Here is a 21847-nt window from a genome sequence, read left to right as displayed (position 1 = left end):
CTTAAGAACCCCGTCGGACCAAACGCCCGCAGAGATCATCCGGTTTCACTCCGTGCGAAACTTGTCGTCGGCACTTGTTGATCACAAAGGATGTTGTACTTAGTCCCTTCGTAAGCCAACCGTTTCTCTTTGGATCTCCTTCAGACTAAAAACTTGTCAACAGGCCTGCCCATTAGGCCAACCAGCTCTCAGGGGAGGATTGTTAATTCCACCACCCTTTTCATTGTTGCTGTGCATAGCTGCTGTTGTCTTCAGTTGAGTATGCTTTTGATCCATCTTACAATAAAGTGTCTCACCGTGTGTGTGTGTGTCTGCCTTACTCAGCACCATCTACTCTGAATAGTCCTGGCTAGACGATTCAGCGCTAAGAAAAATGCAGAACACTTTAAACACCGTTGTGAAAGTAATTCAAACGAGTAAGCTGGTAGGTGATAAAAACAGATCACAATCATCTCCCCCCTGGAAAAAAACTCCCCACCCTCTTTTTATTAGCGGTCTCAGATTTTAGATTGCAAGCTTCTTGGGGCAGGGACCTGCCCTCTAGTACTCCATAACGCCCGTGTATTGGGCTGGGGCTTCACCGCTCTGACAAACAGTAAAGCAAACGACTCCCCCCCCCCCTCTCACCCAAGTTATGTCTACAAAACCAGCTCAGGGGAATCTTCCACAGCCAAGGGAGGGATTTCTAAACAACTCCCCAGAGAGGCAAAAAATATGACTGGTTAACAACGACAGCAACGAAGGAATAACAAAAAACAAGACTGAGCATGTTCGAGGGCCGAGGTGTCAATCTCATGTGTTATGAGCGCCGAATCTGACATAATTGAGACCTTGTTGGCCTGAGCCATGTGTGTACGTATTTAAGATTAGGTAGCAGAGACATAAATTTCATAAAGGACACAGACAAACACAATAAAAGTTTTTTTTAACCCCTTAAGACATGCTTAGAACATGAGCACTCATTGGTTTTAAAGGTGCTTTCTTTGTAGCTCTCCCATTAGGATCCAGGGAACTGGGCAAAGGAAACTCTGGCTCTTTCCTTCCTTCTTTCCCCAGGGGATGAGGCGGGAGAGGAGTCTCAGCCAAGAGAAGGAAGAGAGGCTTGGCTCAGTAGCTCTGCTGTGCAACTGAGAGAGCCTGGCAAAGCAAGTTCTCCCTTTCCACCTTCCTCCCCAAGGGAGGAGCCTCAGCCAATGGAGAAAAATGGAGGGCTTTGCTCTGCAGCGTCTGTCCAAGTCTTGAGAAGAAAGTTGTTATGCAGAAGGAAGCAAGAGAGAGGGAGAAGGAAGCAGATGACAGCCAGTTGCTCAGGGGCCTGATTCGGCCCCCGGGCCACATGTTTGACACCCCTGCTCTAGGAGGCATGTTTTTAAAAAAAAAAAAACCGTGGGGAGTGGAACTAGCCCGCTCTCCAGAGCTCCACAAATTCAGGAAAGAGGTTCCAAATCGCCCATCCAGGATTCCTCACCACCCCCCATCAACATGAATAATAGATAGTATATTATGACATTAATCCAAGGGTTGTCATCTTTTGAAAAGCAAACAAGAGAACGTGTGTCCCGACTGACTACTTCCAGCAAGCAATTGGTATAACAAATTGGTATAACAAATTTGAAATACCCCCCACTATTTAAGCAGTGATAATCGCTACTAACTAGGAATATTCCTAACCCTCCAATCCAAAAAGAGGCCATTTTCATCAGGGTTTTTTTTTAAGAAGACCATAGATTTATACCCCGCCCTTGTCTCTAAATCAAGAGTCTCAGAGTGGTTTCCAATCTCCTTTATCTTCTCCCCCCACAACAGACACCCTGTGAGGTGGGTGGGGCTGAGAGAGCTCACCGCAGCTGCCCTTTCAAGAACAACCTCTGCCAGAGCTCTGGCTGACCCAAGGCCATTCCAAGGCCATTCCAGCAGGTGCAAGTGGAGGAGTGGGGAATCAAACCCAGTTCTCCCAGATAGGAGTCTGCACACTTAACCGCTACACCAAACTGGCTCTAAAGAGCCCAAAAGAGAACAGGCACCCCCAAAAGAGGCCATGTCCTCTAAAAGGAGAACAGCAAAGTAACTCTAGATAATCCATAAAACAATATTTCCAGTGGCAGTCCAGCAGACTTTGGAATTGCCACACTGCCTCCAAGAACAATCCGCCGCTCCAAATCCCCGCCCGACGGCGCTCACTGTTGGGTTTGGAGTTTTCTTTTTTAATCTAGTTTGGCAGGAGAGCTAATTGCTATTTATACTGCAACTCCTGTTGCTCGCTCAAAACATGGTTTGTAGCCTCTCTCCTGTCTGCAGCGCTAATGGGTTAACACCCCCCCTTCCTTACCCCCCACATATATACTTGCCCCCCCTTGCGCTCCTCCAAACTAATTAGCAGCATTAAAGGACAAAAAAAAAAAGCAGGGAACATTAAAGGCAGGTGGCCAAAAAGCCACCAGAGCTGGAGGGGGTTTAAATTATTTCGTTTCGCAGTCAACAATGCCTGATCCCACTCAGCAGCGCTACAGAAATAGAAATACTTCTTTTGGGGGGGGGGGGGCGTTTAAAACAAGCATCAGCAGGAATACAAAGCCAGAGGACATGGTGGTGGGGGTGGCATAAAGCCTCAGGAAGAATTTTATGTTCTCATCCAAAAAAGAAAGGAGGAAGGACCATGGCTCAATGGTAGGGTCTCTGCTTGGCACACAGAAGGTCCCTGGTTCTATCCCCGGCACCTCCAGTTAAAAGGACCAGGCAGGAGGTGATGGGAAAGACTTCTGCCTGAGACCCTGCAGAGTCACTGCCAGTTTGAGCTGACAAGACTGGCCTTGAAGGACCAAAGATCTGTTTGGGGGCCACTGGTCAGTGGCAGAGCATCTTGTTGGCACACACCACCCCATCACTTCTTCAAGCCAGCTGGCAGCTTGGAAAACATTGCCTTCTTTCCACCCCTCCCAGTTTGGGAGGACGACTCTTACCTGGGAGATAAGAGGACTCTTATCTGGGAGAACCAGGTTTGATTCTCCAACTCCTCCACTTGCAGCTGTTGGAATGGCCTTGGGTCAGCCATAGCTATTGCAGGAGTTCCCCTTGAAAGAGCAGCTGCTGGGAGAGCCCTCTCAGCCCCACCCACCTCACAGGGTGTCTGCTGTGGAGGGAGAAGATATAGGAGACTGTAAGCTGCTCTGAGTCTCTGCTTCAGAGAGAAGGGCGGGGTATAAATCTGCAGTCTTCTTCTTCTCTTCCCTTCCCTCCCAGCTCTCAAACATCTGATGTTCATGTCTCGTGGCTCTCAAACAGCTGACGTTTATTCTGTGTAGCTCTTGCGTTAAGCAAGTTTGGCCATCCCTGGTCTATACCTTGAATGCATTACTCGGCAGCTTCTGCAAACTGAGCCATAAAGACACAGGAAGTGGCAAGGGGATTTCCTCTCCCCCCCGCCCCGCACCCTGTTGGCTGGTCCTCTTGGAGGTTATCCTCTTGAAATGAAAGTTACCTTTATATTCTGTTTAAAAGCATGCTCGCAGAAAATGAAAGGGCACCACTGGTGGCTTACTCCACGTGTGACCAAATCAAGAGGAATCTGACCTCAGTACCCATTCAGAGATTTGGGGAGAGAGAGCCTTAAACTGCAACTATGAGAAATCTAGTGCACATTACTATTATTTTTTTAAAGCAAAATTCTTCCCCCAAAAGGCAAAGCGGGAACGAAGCTCGGAACCCTTGCAAGAAAACAGGAAATTGGAACAAATGCTAAAATAAAGTATGTTCTTTGTCATGCCTGCTTTAAAAAAAAAAACAGCAAAAAAGATGAACACTGGAATTCCTTTAAAAAAAAATCCCCACTTTGTTTCCGATGGTGTAACAGCACCACCTACTGGTCAGCCAAAGAGTGACATGCAAATCTGGACTTCCTGCACACAAGCCAAGGAGCAAATTTGAGACAACCGTTCCCCACCCAAAAGCTGCCACTCAGGGCAGTAAATCATAAAGATAATGCCAGTTCAGGCTTCCCAAAGGCTTTATCCCTCAACCACAGAGGCCGGGCGGATGGCCAAGCAAAACCAGGCACTTCCATTTAAATCAAACAGACGGTGGCCGGATTTAGAGCTGTCTTCTTAACGGCTTCCCATCAAAGAGAGAGAAACCACAGAGAAGGCTGGACAGTGTGAGCAAGATTGGTCCCCTGGGAGAACTTGGGGTTAAGACTGGCACTCCGGGGCGGGGGTAGAAAAGGAGAGGAAGCAGAGAATTAAGAAGTACAAAATGAGTTTTGAGTCCTGACGTTTTCAACTTCTATGGGCATCTGAAACTCTCCGTTCTCAGTGCTGCTACCGGGGACTCCTTTCAAGAAGTGAACACCACATGGCTTATGTGTAAAAAAAAAAGTCTGCACAACTTTCCAAAAGGCTAGTTTTGATTTCCAGCCTTGATAGTTAGTGCTGACCTGATTCAGTCCCCCCCCCACACACACACACCCCACACCCCAAGATTTGTGTTTTTGTGGTCCTGCTAAACGCTCATCGCAGCCAAGGATTCCTCCTAGCTTCTGCTTGGTCCTCTCTTGCATGTTCAGTCAAAGCCTTACGGAATCATATTTCCTGACAAACATGCCCTGCAATAGAAAACTAGCTTAACAGGGAGAAGGCTTAAGCTAGAGTCGTCTCCCTGACATGCTAGCTTTCTACATGTGGGGGGACTTTTACTTTTATTTTTTTTGCATGGGAGACCACTTGGTCACGCACACTCCTGCAGTCTGGTGCAGTAGAGTCCTGGCACAGACCAGCCAACGGAATGAGGGCAAGGCCTTCATTAATGACATTTACATCAGCTGGCAGTGTTTGTGAGGCCAAGTGAACATAAGAGTATAAGGAGAGCCCTCCTGGATCAGGCCAGGGGTCCATCTAGTCCAGCAGCCTGTCTCCCACAGTGGCCAACCACTGGAGGGCCAACAACAGGGCACAGCGGTTGAGGTCTTCAAAGGAACATCAGAAGAGCCCTGCTGGATCAGGCCAGGGGTCCATCTAGTCCAGCATCCTGACTCACACAGTGGCCGACCAGCTGCTCTGGATAGCCAACAACGTCCCCTGAGGTTGCCTCCTGTCTCTGGGATTCAGAGGATACGTGCCTGTGAGGGTGGAGGTTTCCCTCAGTCACCAGGGCTTGCTGCCACTGACAGACGTCTCCTCCATCAATCTCGCTAATCGCCTTCCAAAGCTGTTCCTTCCTGTGGCCCTCACTCCACCCAATGGCAGTGAATTCTACATTTTATTCACTCTGCGCAAAAAAGTATTTCCTTTTGTCTGTCTGGAATTTACTGCCCGTCAGCTTCATCGGGCGCTCAAGATTTCTCTTGGTGGGCTCTCTCCATCTAATGCACAGTTCTTTAAATCTCTCTCATCCCACCCCACCCCACCTTTAGTTGCAAAGGGGGTAAATCTCTGCTCAGATGCCAAAGACAGGAATCCATCTTGTTTCGAGGTCAACCACCGCAAAGAAACCACAGGGCGTTTAGCCTGACTCAGCAGAACTGCATCCCGAAACGTTCTGACTGAAACGTTGACCCTACAAGAACTTTGCTTTGTTAAACTGGCAGAATTAACAAGGTTTATCCATGTAACAAAAAAAAGAAAAGGAAAAAAAGACTCTGGGTGAGGTCCTCCCAAATAAAAAATGTGAAGCTCTGAAAAAAAAAGAAGTCCCTCCTTAGTTGTCTCTTTTCAAAGCAGAAGAGCTCCAGTTTCTTCAGCCTTTCCTCAATGGGAAGGGGCTCCAACTAGTGTTCCCTCTAAGCTGAGTTAGTGTGAGCTAGCTCACAGATTTTTAGCCTCCAGCTCACACATTTTTGTCCTAGCTCAGGACGGATGACCCCAGAGCACACTCATTCATGCAGCAGCTCACAGCTTTTAATGCCAGCAGCTTGCAACTTCAATGCCAGTAGCTCACAGAGTAGAATTTTTGCTCACAAGACTCTGCGGCTTAGCGGGAACCTTGGCTCCAACCCCCTCACCATCTTGGCTCCCCTCCTCTGAGAGAGCCAGTTTGGTGTAGCGGTGAAGTGAGCGGACTCTCATCTGGGAGAACGGGGTTTGATTCCCCACTCCTCCACTTGCAGCTGCTGGAATGGCCTTGGGTCAGCCATCGCTCTCGCAGGAGTTGTCCTTGAAAGGGCAGCTGCTGGGAGAGCTCTCTCGGCCCCAGCCACCTCACAGGGTGTCTGTTGTGGGGGGAGGAAGAAAAGGAGATTGTGAGCCGCTCTGAGACTCTGCGAATCGGAGTGGAGGGCAGGATACAAATCCAATATCTTCATCTTCTCTGTGCAGAGTTTCCAGCCAGCGACAACGAGGCTGAACTGGACGGGCTTTCTTTCTCACCCCGTTCCTTCCCCGGCTTAGAGGGCGCACTGGTTCCAGGGAAGGAACAAGGGGATCAAATCACCCCAAACAAGGCTGGGTGTGTGTGTGTGTCAGGAGAAGCTTCTTATTCCACTTTGGTTCTTGCATCTGTTTAACTGCTTTATTGTGCTGTACGCTCATTGGCTGCTCACCCTCTGCCTATATGTGTGGAGTGGCAACTTCCACTTCAATGTAGCTGAGGAAGTGTGCATGCACATGAATGCTTGTACCGTGAATAAAATTTTCATAGAATTATAGAGTTGGAAAGCACCTCCAGGGTCATCTAGCCCAACCCCCTGCACAATGCAGGAAATTCACAAATACTTCCCCCTAAATTCACAGGATCTTCATTGCTGTCAGATGGCCATCCAGCCTATGTTTAAAAACCTCCAAGGAAGGAGAGCCCACCACCTCCCGAGGAAGCCTGTTCCACTGAGGAACTGTTCAAATGGTCAGGAAGTTCTTCGTAATGTTGAGCCGGAAACTCTTTTGATTTAATTTCAACCCACTGGTTCTGATCCTACCTCCTGGGGCCACAGAAAACAATTCCACACCATCCTCTATAGGACAGCCCTTCAAGTACTTGAAGATGGTGTTCATATCACCTCTCAGCCGCCTCCTCTCCAGGCTAAACATGCCCAGCTCCTTCAACCTTTCCTCATAGGACTTGGTCTCCAGACCCCTCACCATCTTTGTCGCCTTCCTCTGAACCCGTTCCAGCTTGTCTATATCCTTCTTAAAATGTGGTGCCCAAAACTGAACACAATACTCCAGGTGAGGTCTTACCAGAGCGGAGTAAAGCGATACCATCGCATCACGTGATCTGGACGCTATACTTCTGTTGATACAGCCCAAAATTGCATTTGCCTTTTTAGCCACCGCATCACACTGTTGACTCATGTTCAGCGTATGGTCCACTAAGACCCCTAGATCCTTTTCGCACATACTACTGCTAAGACAAGTCTCCCCCACCCTATAACCATGCATTGGATTTTTCCTACCTAAATGCAGAACTTTACAATGATCCCTGTTCAAATTCATTTGTTGGACTTAAAGGTGCTGCTGGAATCCAACCTTGTTCTGCTGCTTCAGACCAGCACGACAATCCCACCTGAATCGATCATCTCATAACGTTTCCCTTTTTGCATCTCTGCACCGTTGATACGGCAGAAAGGCAGCATGCCAATTTTCTAAATAAATAAATGGCTAATTGGGGTTGGAAGTCTGTGCCTCCTTTGGGGAAGCCTTTCCATTTACCTGGTGACAGGGAAATTAAATCTACCCGGTGACGGACAGAAAAGAAAGAGTGGCATTCTGTTCTTCAGCCAGCAGGGGGAGCTATTGGATTCCATTACATTCCCTTGCACTGGCTGGAGCCTTCTCTTCCCCCAAACTAGACAGGTGTTTGAAGGCCACCTATGGGGAAACCACCCTTTCCCATCCAAACGATTATTCTTCTCCACTGAGGAGAGGAGAAATGGAAGTCGCTTGAGGACAAAGAAAGGTAGAAACAGGCCTGCAGCGCTGAGCTAGTAGTCAACCTGCTGAACTCCAGGCCTTGGATGCCAACAAGTTTACAAAGCCAGAAGCCAGATCCTGGAAATGAAAGTCTGAGGCCAGCTGGAAACTTCCACAGCCTTAGCCTCTTTTCTCTTCCAATAAGCAGGCAGCACCAAATCACCCCAGGGCAGGCGATCTTTCTCATAAGGTTATCGACTTCCAGGTGGGGCTTGGAGATCTCCGGCTTTTACAACTGACTACAGAGAGAAGTTCCCCTGGCGAGAGCAGCCAGCTGCTCTGGAGGTTGAGCTCTAATGGCATCCTGTCATGCTCAGATCCCTCCCCTCTCCAAACCCTGCCTTCTCCACGCTCCACCCTCAAAGCTCCAGGTATTTCCAAACCTGAAGCTGGCTATCCTACCTATGAAGAAAGGTTGAAGGAGCTGGGCCTGTTTAGCCTGGAGAGGAGGTGGCTGAGAGGTGATAGGATCACCATCTTCAAGGACTTGAAGGGCTGTTCTATAGAGCAGGGGTAGCCAACGGTAGCTCTCCAGATGTTTTTTGCCTACAACATGCTGTCTGGGGCTGATGGGAGCTGTAGGCAAAAAACATCTGGAGAGCTACCGTTGGCTACCCCTGCTCTATAGAGGATGGAGTGGAATTGTTTTCTGTGGCCCCAGTAGGTAGGACCAGAACCAATGGGTTGAAATTAAATCAGAAGGGTTTCTGGCTCAACATTAGGAAGAATTTCCTGACCATTAGAGCGATTCCTCAGTGGAACAGGCTTCCTCCTCGGGAGGTGTTGGGCTCTCCTTCCTTGGAGGTTTTTCAACAGAGGCTAGATGGCCATCTGACAGCAATGAAGATCCTGTGAATTTAGGGGGAGGTGTTTGTGAGTTTCCTGCATTGTGCAAGGGGTTGGACTAGATGACCCTGGAGGTCTCTTCCAACTCTATGATTCTATGATTGTATGACTCTACTCACCCCCTTCAGCAAGGCACAGTTCAGGCAGAGACCCGATGTCAACGTCAACTGTGCCAAGATGAGAGAGTTCCTTTCGCCTGAGCAACTGGACGAGCCAGCCAGACTTGGACATGGAGTGGAATCGGATATCGTAACCTCTGCTTCCATCTCGAGGGGGACGAGAAACAAACTTCTGGCTCTCAGAGCTGCTGGTCAGGTTTGCAGTCACAGGGCAGCAAACACCGGGTGAAGAGATAGGTAAGCAAGAGCAGGATTTCCAGGGCACAAAATCAGCTGCAACAGAAATCTTTCCCTATGAAGAAAGGTTGAAACGCTTGGGGCTCTTTAGCTTGGAGAAACGTCGACTGTGGGGTGACATGATAGAGGTTGGCAAGATAATGCATGGGATGGAGAAAGTAGAGAAAGAAGATTTAAGGTACCCTGTGGCGCAGAGTGGTAAAGCTGCAGTACAGCAGTCAGAGCCCTCTGCTCACGACCTGAGTTCGATTCCAGCGGAAGCTGGTTCAGGTAGCTGGCTCCAGGTTGACTCAGCCTTCCATCCTTCCAGGGTCAGTAAAATGAGTACCCAGCTTGCTGGGGGGAAAGTGTAGCTGACTGGGGAAGGCAATGGCAAACCACCCCGTAAAAAGTCTGCCGTGAAAACGTTGTGAAAGCAACGTCACCCCCAGAGTCGAAAATGACTGGTGCTTGCACGGGGGACTACCCTTTTTAGCAGAGGTATAAACTTTATAAATGGCCCAGACAAACACAAAGGGGGGTTTTTTTAGCTTTAAAAAAAATGCTTAAAAATTAGCGCTCATTGGTCTTTGTATCTCTCCCATGGAATCCAGAGAACTGGGCAAAGGAAGCACTGGCCCTTTCCTTCCTTCCCCACAGGACCAAGAGGGTGAGGAGCCTCAGCCAATGGAGAAAATAGAGGCTTCACTCTGTAGCTGCTGTGCAACTGAGCAAGCCTTGCCAAGCAAGCTGTGATGCAGAAGGAAGCAAGAATGTGGGAGAAGGAAGCAGATGACAGCCAGTTGCTTGGGGGGCTGATAGGAACCGTCCGAGGGCCTGATTCGACCCAAGCCACATGTTTGACAACCCCTGCAATAGACAATGCTGAGCTTGATGGACCAGTGATCAGACCCAGTATAGGACAGCTTTCAAAAAGGCAGTCCCCTGTGCAAGCACCATGCAGATGCAAACTGCAATGAGCCTTCTGGAAAGCTTGTGCCACCCTTTGGGTCTTAAGGGACAGCTACTGAAAACCAGGAGTTCCGCGCAACACGTGAATCAGGCCCCGCTGAACAACTCCTGCCTTCCTGCTTTGACCTGGGTAGGTTTCACTTCTGGCAGGAAAAGCCTTCCACTCCGCAGTCACCAGAGGGCAACGCCGCCCGTTCCGCCCTCTCCGCACGCCCGTCCTTTCCCCTAGAAAGCCACCAGATAGGCGGCGAAGGCGTGCGCAGCGTTTCACGGAGGGGCAAGACATAACTTGGCAGAGGCGGGCAGATTTCACATTCTTGTCTCGCGCGCCTGCCATAGCCGTGGACGCCGAACAAAGGAGCCGCCGGTAGATCCCCCGTCGGCTGAGGCCTGCCTGCCCTTCCTCCCTCGGCATGCTGGGAATCCCAGAGTTAGGGTTCCCAAAAGGGACAGGCAGCAGTCCAGGTTAGGCCGGCTGGTGGGCGTCCCCTCCCCTTGCCCTCTGGGCTGGCTCTCTCCCCACGCTTGCGGGGACTTCCTCATTCCAACGTCAGCCAGCCGCAGAGTCACGGCTCCACCACGGTTCCAAGGAGAGGAAGGTGACTTAGAAACAGGGTGGGAAGGCAGCAGGGCCGTCTGTCTCTTCTGCTCACCGCACAGCTCATTCGGATGCATTCTGGGCTTCCACGGCACAGTTGGGATTCAAACCAGAGTCCCCCAGCCCCTCCTTGGACCCTTCAGCCGCTGCACCTCGCTGGGAACTCTGGATTAAACTGTAGGACCTCACGAGAGACCCGAGAGCTTTTCATTTCATTTTCATTTCACTTTTTTTGATTTATATCCCGCCCTACCCCACCGAAGCGGGCTCAGAGCGGCTTACAACACAGAGATTCTAACAATAAAATTCAAATTTTAAATACAATAACAATTTATATAATTAAGAGATTAAAACATTAAAATACATTTAAGAAAAAGCAGTACATCAATCCAGCACTACGCTATCTATCAACTTCCTTTAGTATTTTGGTAGTTTAGGTGGTTTTGGTGCCGGTCAGTTATAGGCCAACTGGAAGAGGACTGTCTTACAGGCCCTGCGGAATTGTCCGATATCCCGCAGGGCCCTGACCTCCTCCGGTAACTGGTTCCACCAGCAAGGGGCTGTTAATGAGAAGGCCCTGTCCCTGGTTGACTTCAACCGGGCCTCCTTTGGCTGATTTCCATTTCAAGCTACATGATGAGGAGGAGGATATTTGCATTTATATCCTGCCCTCCACTCTGAATCTCAGGCTGGGATCACACACACCAAATAATGCACTTTCAATCAACTTTCGGTGCACTTTCCAACTGGATGTTGTCAGTTCACACAGTAAAATCCAGTAGGAAAGTGCAGACAGTGGCTTGAAAGTGCATTAGTTAGTGTATGTGATCGCAGCCTCAGAGCGGTCACAGTCTCCTTTCCCTTCCCTTCCCCACCCCACCCCCGCAACAGACACCCTGCCGGAGCGACGGCTGACCCAAGGCCATTCCAGCTGCAAGTGGAGGAGTGGGGAATCAAACCCAGTTCTCCCACATAAGAGTCCGTGCACTTAATCACCACACCAAACTGGCTCTCACCATCAGGATGAATCTCCTTTATCTTCTTCCCCCACAAAAGACACCTTGTTAGGTGGGTGGGGCTGAGAGAACTCTCACAAGCAGCTGCCGTTTTAAGGACAACCTCTGCCAGAGCTCTGGCTGACCCAAGGCCAATCCAGCAGGTGCAAGTAGAGGAGTGGGGAATCAAACCCGGTTCTCCCAGAGAGGAGTCCGCGCACCTAACCACTACCCCAAATTGGCTCTCATCGCAGCCAAACAAAGTCCCCCAAGTCAGATCCACTCTTGGGCCCTTTTGGATTCACTCCACTGTTTGGGGGTGGGAAAAACCAGACAGGCAACAGGCAAGCAATCAGATAAAGGAGAAATGAATGGAAAGCTCTGTGGATGACACCACCACTTACCGGCAAGGAGCTTCCTATGTTCTTTGGGAAGCAAGGGAAGGAAAGCAAGGGAGGAAGAGAGGGAAAAAGAAGAAAATAAGAGGTTAGAACAGCAATAGAGAAAGAGAAAGGCACAAGAACACCCGAAAAGCCTAGGCCAAGAGCAAAAGCAACACAGGTGGTTTTGAGAAGCCCACAAGCAGAACAGCATAAGGAATAGCCCCCTCCCCCCAAAGTGGTAAGTCAGAGGTACACTGCTCCTAAACATGGAGGTTTCACTTAGCCATCCAGCTGTTGTTAATCAGGGCTGCAGCCAGCCTTCACCCACCCACCACCTGGTGGAGGGCAGCATTTCAGGGGCTTTCCTCGTGGACCTCAGGACAACTTCTAAGCCTAGTCCTGTTTAAAACCAGGTTCGGGTCTAGAAGACCCAAGATGATTTTCAAGGTGTAAAGATTCCGAGAGTCGACACGCGCCGTTCCGGCAAAGGCGGCTTTGCCTCTCGAAAGCTCCTCCCCGGGAACTCTTGCTGGTCTCTTGAGGGGCTCCAGGACTCAACTGTCCCCCTTCTGCTGCAGGCCAAGGTTGGTTGCCAACCTCCAGGTGGGGCCTGGGGATCCCTTGGAATTACAGCTCCTCTCGAGATTACAAAGGTAAAGGTAGTCCCCTGTGCAAGCACCAGTGGTTCCCGACTCTGGGGTGACGCTGCTTTCACAACATTTTCACGGCAGGCTTTTTACGGGGTGGCTTGCCATTGCCTAGCGGCCCCGTGGCGCAGAGTAGTAAAGCAGCAGTACTGCGGTACTGTGGTCTGAACTCTCTGCTCACGACCGGAGTTCGATTCTGGCGGAAGCTGGATTCAGGTAGCCGGCCCAAGGTTGACTCAGCCTTCCATCCCTCCGAGGTCGGTCAAATGAGTCCCCAGCTTGCTGGGGGGAAAGCGTAGATGACTGTGGAGGGCAAGGCCAAACCACCCCGTAAAAATTCTGCGTGAAAACATTGTGAAAGCAACGTCACCCCAGAGTCGGAAACGACTGGTGCTTGCGCTGGGGACCTTTCCTTTCCCTTCCTTGCCTTTGCCTTCCCCAGTCATCTGCACTTTCCCCCCAGCAAGCTGGGGACTCATTTGACCGACCTCGGAAGGATGGAAGGCTGAGCCAACCTGGAGCCGGCTACCTGAACCCAGCTTCTGCTGGGATCGAACTCCGTTTGTGAGCAGAGGGCTCCGACTGCATTCCCCTGGAGACAAATAAATGCCTGGGGGTGACAGTGGTGTTGGACTCTGTGGCAGTGTGCTCCATTGGGATCCACGTCCTCCCCAGGCTCCATCCCCAAATCTCCAGGAGTTCCCCAACCTGGAGCTGGCAACCCCAACCCCCTGGCCACAGCCAGTGGCCTGGGGGGGGGGGGGACCTGACAATCCTATGCCCAAGTGTCTCCAGTCCTTCCGTGGCCAAGCAGAAATGCAGCTCATGCACTGCAAACACCTTCCTCAAATACAAGGCTCTCGCTGAGCTCCCAGACACAGTAGCTAAAAGGAGATCTTCCAGGGGTGGCCAAAGTGTGGCTCTTTCACACACATTGTATGGCTCTTGAGGCTCCCACCCTTCCCCGCAGTGGCTCGCTTGAAGAAGGCATTTCTCTCTTTAAATCGCTTCTTCAAGCCAAGCCAGCCAGTGGCTGGGAGAATGCAGTTAAAGTTGCTTTCTTTCCACCTCTCCCTCCCATCCCCCATCTATTTCCCTTCCTTCCTTCCCTGCCTTGCAGCTCTCAAACATTTGATGCTCACGTCCTGTGGCTCTCAGACATCTGACATTTATTCTATGTGGCTCTTACATTAAGCAAGTTTGGCCACCCCTGAGATAGTCTTTTAGGATCAGTTTCAAGAGTTCAGGAGTCCTCGAGTTTCATGAGCTCTTGACAAGATCCACCTGAACCAGAGAGAACTGGGACACACCATCAGGATGGGCCTTAAGGGCAGAAACGGCACATTTTTGAAAGCCAGAAATGTTCAGAAAAGCAGCTTGTGTTCCTTAAAATTTACATTTGCCACCTTTTAACTCCCACCCTCCTCCAACGACCTCCAAGTGGCATATGGGCCTCATATGCAACAATGTGAGGCAAGTTAGGCCAAGAGTTAACTGCCCCTGGTGAGCTTCAGAGGAGTTTTGAACCCCAGATCTCCCTAGTCCGGGTGTGGCCAAACATGCTTAATGTAAAAGCCACATCAATGTCAGATGTGGGAGGGAGGGAGGGAGGGAGGGAGGGAGGGAGGGAGGGAGGGAGGGAGGAAGGAAGGAAGGAAGGAAGGAAGGAAGGAAGGAAGGAAGGAAGGAAGGAAGGAAGGAAGGAAGGAAGGAAGGAAGGAAGGAAGGAAGGAAGGAAGGAAGGAAGGAAGGAAGGAAGGAAGGAAGGAAAACAACTTTTAACTTTAAATGCATTTTCCAGTCCATTGGCTGGCTTGGCTTAGCAAAGCGGTTTAAGAGACAAATGCCTTCTCCAAGCCGGCTGACTGGGAAATGGGGGCTTTGAGAGCCACACAGTATGTGTGAAAGAGCCACATGTGGCTCCCAAGCCACAGTATGGCCTGCCCCAGCACAGTGCCTGTGAATCCACGATGCCCACCAAATGTTTTTAAAAAGAGGGCAGGGCCAGGCGGGGCTTCTAGCCCAGCAAGGCTTCTGATTGGCCACTGGCGATTGGATTGGCTGTGCAGCTTGTTAAAAACCTTGCTTTGGCCGCAGCCGCGTGACTGAAGGTAAGCCGTGGCCGCCATTTTGTGGCCGGCTCCGCTTCCTGCCGCAGCCATTTTGTGGCAGCCGTTTGGCCGCACCCCCTAGGCTGGGTCAGACTTCCAAAGTGACTTGTGGGCTCAAAAGGGCAGGGGATCCCCCCGGTCGACTCTGAGAGGCAGTGCCTCTGCCAGGCCATTGGCCAAGGTCCATTTCAGCCCCACAGGGAACGTATTTTCTTCTCTCCCCGCCTTGACAAGCAGCAGGTTAAAAGCAAGAATCCGGAGCAGGTGCAAACGCAGGGAGCTTATTTCTCAGGCCGGCCCCTGAAAGACCAGCCAAGGAACGGCACGTACATCCGAGGGAGGGTGGCTCCAAAGGGGGCAGGGAGGGATGGTATTCCCCCGGCATCCGAGGCACTGGGATGGTGTGTGCTGGGACAGGAAGTGGGGGGGGGGGGAAGGATGGGGGGTGGAAGTCACCCTACTGCTCAGGGGCTGGCATCCTCTAGGGGGACGAGACCCCCACAGGCTGCCAATAAACTGGGGGTGTAGTTTTGGAAGAGTCGTGGGGCTGCTGTGCGGCAGGATATGAACCTTCCCCGAGCAGCCATCGCAGCCCGGAGGGGGCCGCTTGCCAAGGCAATGAGGCAATGCCGTTGGCAACCCCTCACATTTCCTGTGCCGTGGATTAGGACTGCTTAAAATATCCCAGACCAGGAGGGTTATTTTGGGGGACCGGGGTGGACAAATGAAAGCATTCTTTGAGAGCAAAACAGAGCGGTTGTTTCACGGTCCGGGGGGGGGGGGGAGATTTTCTCGCTTCTCAGCTTTAGCAGGGACCGGAGCGAGGGTCACCACACTAACGTAAGGACTGGTCCTCTACTATCACAAATGAATGGAGGGGGCATTTCTGGACCCCACGGTGGGGGGGAGGTCCGGCTGCTAGGCTGACGTCACATCCGGAGCCACCCTCTCTGGCTCATTTTGTTCTCCGCTCACTCCCCCCCCCCATCTGCCCAGGCAGAGAGGAGCGGAGGAGGGGAGCACTGTTCCCTCCCGAGTTGAGTTAGCGTGAGCTGGCTCGCAGATTTCTAGCCTCCAGCTCACACGTTTCTGTCTTGGCTCAGGAAAAATGGTGCCAGAGCACAATATTTGATGCAGTAGCTCACCACTCCAATGCCAGGAGCTCACAAAGTAGAATTTTTGCTCACAAGACACTGCAGCTTACAGGGGACACTGGAAGGGAGTCATGGGAACCTGAGGCCAGGGTTGGGTCCCCAGCCACCCCACCACGCCCAGCCACCAGAGGAGGGGCAGGTTTGCCAGACCCAGGTTAAGAAACTCCTGAAGATTTGGGGATGCAGCTGGGACCTCAACAAGGTACACTGCCAGAGAACCACATAAAAACGTAAGAGAAGCCATGTTGGATCAGGCCAATGGCCCATCCAGTCCAACACTCTGTGTCACATAAGAACATAAGAGAAGCCATGTTGGATCAGGCCAATGGCCCATCCAGTCCAACACTCTGTGTCACATAAGAACATAAGAGAAGCCAATGGCCCATCCAGTCCAACACTCTGTGTCACAGAAGAACATAAGAGAAGCCATGTTGGATCAGGCCGATGGCCCCTCTAGTCCAACACTCTGTGTCACATAAGAACATAAGAGAAGCCATGCTGGATCAGGCCAATGGCCCATCCAGTCCAACACTCTGTGTCACATAAGAACATAAGAGAAGCCATGTTGGATCAGGCCGATGGCCCCTCTAGTCCAACACTCTGTGTCACATAAGAACATAAGAGAAGCCATACTGGATCAGGCCAATGGCCCATCCAGTCCAACACTCTGTGTCACATAAGAACATAAGAGAAGCCATGTTGGATCAGGCCGATGGCCCCTCTAGTCCAACACTCTGTGTCACATAAGAACATAAGAGAAGCCATACTGGATCAGGCCAATGGCCCATCCAGTCCAACACTCTGTGTCACATAAGAACATAAGAGAAGCCATGTTGGATCAGGCCGATGGCCCCTCTAGTCCAACACTCTGTGTCACATAAGAACATAAGAGAAGCCATACTGGATCAGGCCAATGGCCCATCCAGTCCAACACTCTGTGTCACATAAGAACATAAGAGAAGCCAATGGCCCATCCAGTCCCACACTCTGTGTCACAGAAGAACATAAGAGAAGCCATGTTGGATCAGGCCGATGGCCCCTCTAGTCCAACACTCTGTGTCACATAAGAACACAAGAGAAGCCATGTTGGATCAGGCCAATGGCCCATCCAGTCCAACACTCTGTGTCACATAAGAACATAAGAAAAGCCAATGGCCCATCCAGTCCAACCCTCTGTGTCACAGAAGAACATAAGAGAAGCCATGTTGGATCAGGCCGATGGCCCCTCTAGTCCAACACTCTGTGTCACATAAGAACATAAGAGAAGCCAATGGCCCATCCAGTCCAACACTCTGTGTCACATAAGAACATAAGAAAAGCCATGCTGGATCAGGCCAATGGCCCATCCAGTCCAACACTCTGTGTCACATAAGAACATAAGAGAAGCCATGTTGGATCAGGCCGATGGCCCATCCAGTCCAACACTCTGTGTCACAGAAGAACATAAGAGAAGCCATGTTGGATCAGGCCAATGGCCCCTCTAGTCCAACACTCTGTGTCACATAAGAACATGAGAGAAGCCAATGGCCCATCCAATCCAACACTCTGTGTCACAGAAGAACATAAGAGAAGCTATGTTGGATCAGGTCAATGGTCCCTCTAGTCCAACACTCTGTGTCACATAAGAACATGAGAGAAGCCAATGGCCCATCCAGTCCAACACTCTGTGTCACAGAAGAACATAAGAGAAGCCATGTTGGATCAGGCCGATTGCCCCTCTAGTCCAACACTCTGTGTCACAGAAGAACATAAGAGAAGCCATGTTGGATCAGGCCAATGGCATATCCAGTCCAACACTCTGTGTCCAACAATGGCCAAAAAAACCCAGGCACCATCAGGCGGTTCATCAGTGGGGCCAGGACACTAGAAGCCATCCCGCTGTGCCCCCCCCCCCACCAAGCACCAAGAATGCAGAGCATCACTGCCCCAGAGAGAGAATTCCAACAATACACTGTGGCTAATAGCCACTGATGGACCACACTCCAAAGGATCCATTTCCTCCAAGGGAACTGCTCTCTATAGTGTGGAGATGAGCTGCAATTCCCATCTGGTCCCATCTGGAGGCTGACATCCAGGGCTTTTTTGGGTAGCTCCTTTGCATATCAGGCCACACACCCCTGATATAGCCAATTCTCCTGGAGCTCACAGCAGGCCCTGTACTAACAGCCCTGTAAGCTCTTGGAGGATTGGCAACAACAGGGATGGGGGGGTGGGGCCTAAGATGCAAAGGAGCTCCTGCTACAAAAAAAGCCCTGCTGCCATCCCAAGGTCAACCAGCTTCCTTCCTTCCCCATCACAGCCATAGCCCCCCCCCCCCCGAACACAGTTGTGGCTACACTGGAGGCAGAAAAATCTTATTTAATTAAGTTAATTAATAAAAACCCGCCTCTGCCACCTTTCCACCCAAACAGGCTCCCGAGGTTGCCAAATGCGTCTTCTGCTTCTAGTGAGGTTCGTGACGAATAACAGACCCGTTACAGAATCATGAAAGATCTTCAAACCGCCCTGGAGAGGAGGCGGGGCTGAAGCAGCAGCATTCGAGTCCAAGAGCACCTTAGAGGCAAAGCAATATATATATTTTGGTTTTTTTGGGGGGGGGGGCATGAACGTTCAAGAGTTAACGCTCCCTTCATCAGATCCAGACTGGAATAGAAGGAATCGCTCGTATCTGGACAAAGGTCCGTTCTGGAGCAAATTGGTGCTTTGGAGCAGGGGTGTCAAACGTGTGGGCCCAGGGGCCGAAGCAGGCTCCCGAGCAACTGGCTGTCAGCCGCTTCCTTCTCCCTCTCTCTTGCTTCCTTCTGCAAAACAGCTTGGTTTGCAAGGCTTGCTCAATTGCACAGGAGCTACAGAGCAAAACCTCTATTTTCTCCATTGGGTGAGTCTCCTCCCTTGGGGAGGAAGGGGGTAAAGCAGAGCTTGCTTTGCCGGGCTCTCTCAATCACACAGCAGAGCTACTGAGTCAAGCGTCCCTTCCTTCTATTGGCGGAGGCTCCCTCCCTCCTGGTCCCCTGGGGAAGGAAGGAAAGAGACAGCGCTTCCTTTGCCCAGTTCCCTGGATTGCATGGGAGAGATTCAAAGAAAGCACCTTTAAGACCAAAGAGTGCTAATGTTTTAAACATGTTTTTAAGGTTTTTTTAAAATAAAACCCATAATTGTGCTTGTCTGTGTCCTTTATAAAATTTATATCTCTGCTACCTAATCTTAAATAGGAACACGCCTGACATGTTCTGGTCCGACAAGTTCTCCTTTACGTCGGATCAGGCCCTCATAACAACTGAGTCCGACACTCTCGTTTTGGAGGATAGATTCTGGGGCATTAATATCACCTGCTGAAGCCCCTGCCCAAGCCTGGACCTCTCTAGGCTCTACCCCCAGATTTCCAACCCTGGAATCAGAAACCCAAACTTCAAAGCTACCTCCCGTTTTGATTTTTAAAAACAAAACCAAGTGCTGCAGTCAGGCAAAGATGCTCTTTCCCTTTGAAGAAGATTGCAGATTTAGACCCCACCCTTCTCCCTGGATCAGAGACTCAGAGCGACTCGCAATCGCCTATATCTTCTCCCCCCACAACAGACACCCTGTGAGGTGGGTGGGGCTGAGAGGGCTCTCACAGCAGCTGCCCTTGCAAGGACAACCTCTGCCAGAGCTATGGCTGACCCAAGGCCATTCCAGCAGCTGCAAGTGAAGGAGAAGAAGACGACTGCAGATTTATACCCCGCCCTTCTCTCTGAATCAGAGACTCAGAGCGGCTTACAATCTCCTATATCTTCTCCCCCCACAACAGACACCCTGTGAGGTGGGTGGGGCTGAGAGGGCTCTCACAGCAGCTGCCCTTTCAAGGACAACCTCTGCCGGAGCTATGGCTGACCCAAGGCCATTCCAGCAGCTGCAAGAAGAGGAGTGGGGAATCAAACCTGGTTCTCCCACCTAAGAGTCCGCTCACTTAACCACTATGGCTGACCCAAGGCCATTCCAGCAGCTGCAAGTGGAGGAGTGGGGAGTCAAACCCGGTTCTCCCAGATAAGAGTCCGCACACTTAACCACTACACCAAACTGACTCTGAGAGAAGGCAGCTGTCAGTCTTCCACAATGACGAAGCAAACCTCCCTGTTTGAATTCAGAGAATAAAACAAGCCCATTTCAGGTCCCAGGAGCTTCTAATAATGCAGAGCTTGGGGTTCTGTGCAAAGCAACCTTCTCCTCATTTTCTCACATTTCGAAGCCAATCAGACTTTGAAACACACATTTCTTCCCCTTAGGTCAACAACAGCACCCCAAACAGCGCTCCTTCTGATAAAATCACATACCAATTAGACGCATCTCTTTTTCACACACACACCCCCTCTCAATCTGCTGGAACGCTATCAACATTCAATAATGAGCTAGCGCATAAATAAAACCTCCCACTCCAGAGGAAGGTGCAATTTGGAAAAATGAAACAGGCTGTCACGACCCGCTATGGCTTTGGAAAGTTCAGGTGCGCCGGTGCTAATGAGAAACCCGTGTGTTTCCTGCAGGAGCACGAAAGGCCAGGCAGAAATCACTGGCGCAGAGAGGTGGTTCTCCCCCCACCCCCACCCCCTGCTGTAAACAGAGCCACCTCTGAAGGCAGGCCGCCAGAATTGAAACCAGACGTGTAGGAAATGTCTCGTTAAGTGTAATTGCTTTGCAAGGATTTGAGGTTTCCCCTCTGAGCCGTCGCCACTGGCCCCTCCCCTTGTTCCACCACCTACCCTGAGCTTCAGGGACAGCGGCGGGAAAGCTAGTGGGCAGCTTTGGGGGAGAGGCCGAGAGACGGAGGTGGGACCCGGAAGGTTCCTCGTTTCAATCATGCCTTGGCCACAAACTCGATAGGCAGCCTAACCCCGTGAGACTCAGTTACCCATCTGTAGCAGGAACATCGTAACGCCAGCCTACTTTACAAGGCTGTTGTACATCCAAGATAATTTATTTATATTACTTATAAGCCAGGGCTTTTTTTTTTGTAGCAGGAACTCCTTTGCATGTTAGGCCACATCCCCATGATGTAGCCGATCCTCCAAGAGCTGACCGGGCTCTTCTTACAGGGCCTACTGTAAGCTCCAGGAGGATTGGCTACATCAGGGGTGTGTGGCCTAATATGCAAAGGAGGTCCTGCTAGAATTCCTTACAGGGCTCTTTGTACAGGGCCTATTGTAAGCTCCAGGAGGATTGGCTACATCAGGGGTGTGTGGCCTAATAGGCAAAGGAGGTCCTGCTAGAATTCCTTACAGGGCTCTTCTTACAGGGCCTACTGTAAGCTCCAGGAGGATTGGCTACATCAGGGGTGTGTGGCCTAATAGGCAAAGGAGGTCCTGCTAGAATTCCTTACAGGGCTCTTCTCACAGGGCCTACTGTAAGCTCCAGGAGGATTGGCTACATCAGGGGTGTGTGGCCTAATATGCAAAGGAGGTCCTGCTAGAATTCCTTACAGGGCTCTTCGTACAGGGCCTATTGTAAGCTCCAGGAGGATTGGCTACATTAGGGGTGTGTGGCCTAATAGGCAAAGGAGGTCCTGCTAGAATTCCTTACAGGGCTCTTCTCACAGGGCCTATTGTAAGCTCCAGGAGGATTGGCTACATCAGGGGTGTGTGGCCTAATATGCAAAGGAGGTCCTGCTAGAATTCCTTACAGGGCTCTTCTCACAGGGCCTATTGTAAGCTCCAGGAGGATTGGCCTCATCAGGGGTGTGTGGCCTAATATGCAAAGGAGGTCCTGCTAGAATTCCTTACAGGGCTCTTCTCACAGGGCCTACTGTAAGCTCCAGGAGGATTGGCTACATCAGGGGTGTGTGGCCTAATATGCAAAGGAGGTCCTGCTAGAATTCCTTACAGGGCTCTTTGTACAGGGCCTATTGTAAGCTCCAGGAGGATTGGCTACATCAGGGGTG

General features: G+C 50.8%; 1 protein-coding gene across 5 annotated transcripts in view; it reads right to left on the bottom strand.

The window, feature by feature from the left end:
• AGRN (agrin) overlaps positions 1-21847 on the bottom strand; it is a 489507-nt gene that overhangs the window by 277720 nt on the left and 189940 nt on the right. For 3 of the 5 annotated variants that reach the window (XM_060259437.1, XM_060259431.1, XM_060259432.1), the window contains exon 3: positions 12046-12066. The exons of the other annotated variants lie outside the window; for them this stretch is intronic. In XM_060259437.1, the coding sequence (XP_060115420.1) occupies positions 12046-12066 (21 nt within the window). The remainder of the gene's footprint in view (positions 1-12045; positions 12067-21847) is intronic. 5 annotated transcript variants of the gene reach the window in all.

Source organism: Heteronotia binoei, chromosome 18 (assembly GCF_032191835.1).
Source record: "Heteronotia binoei isolate CCM8104 ecotype False Entrance Well chromosome 18, APGP_CSIRO_Hbin_v1, whole genome shotgun sequence".
NCBI lineage: Eukaryota > Metazoa > Chordata > Lepidosauria > Squamata > Gekkonidae > Heteronotia > Heteronotia binoei.
Note: the sequence above shows the minus strand (reverse complement) of the source record. Positions and strands in the feature narration are given on the sequence as shown.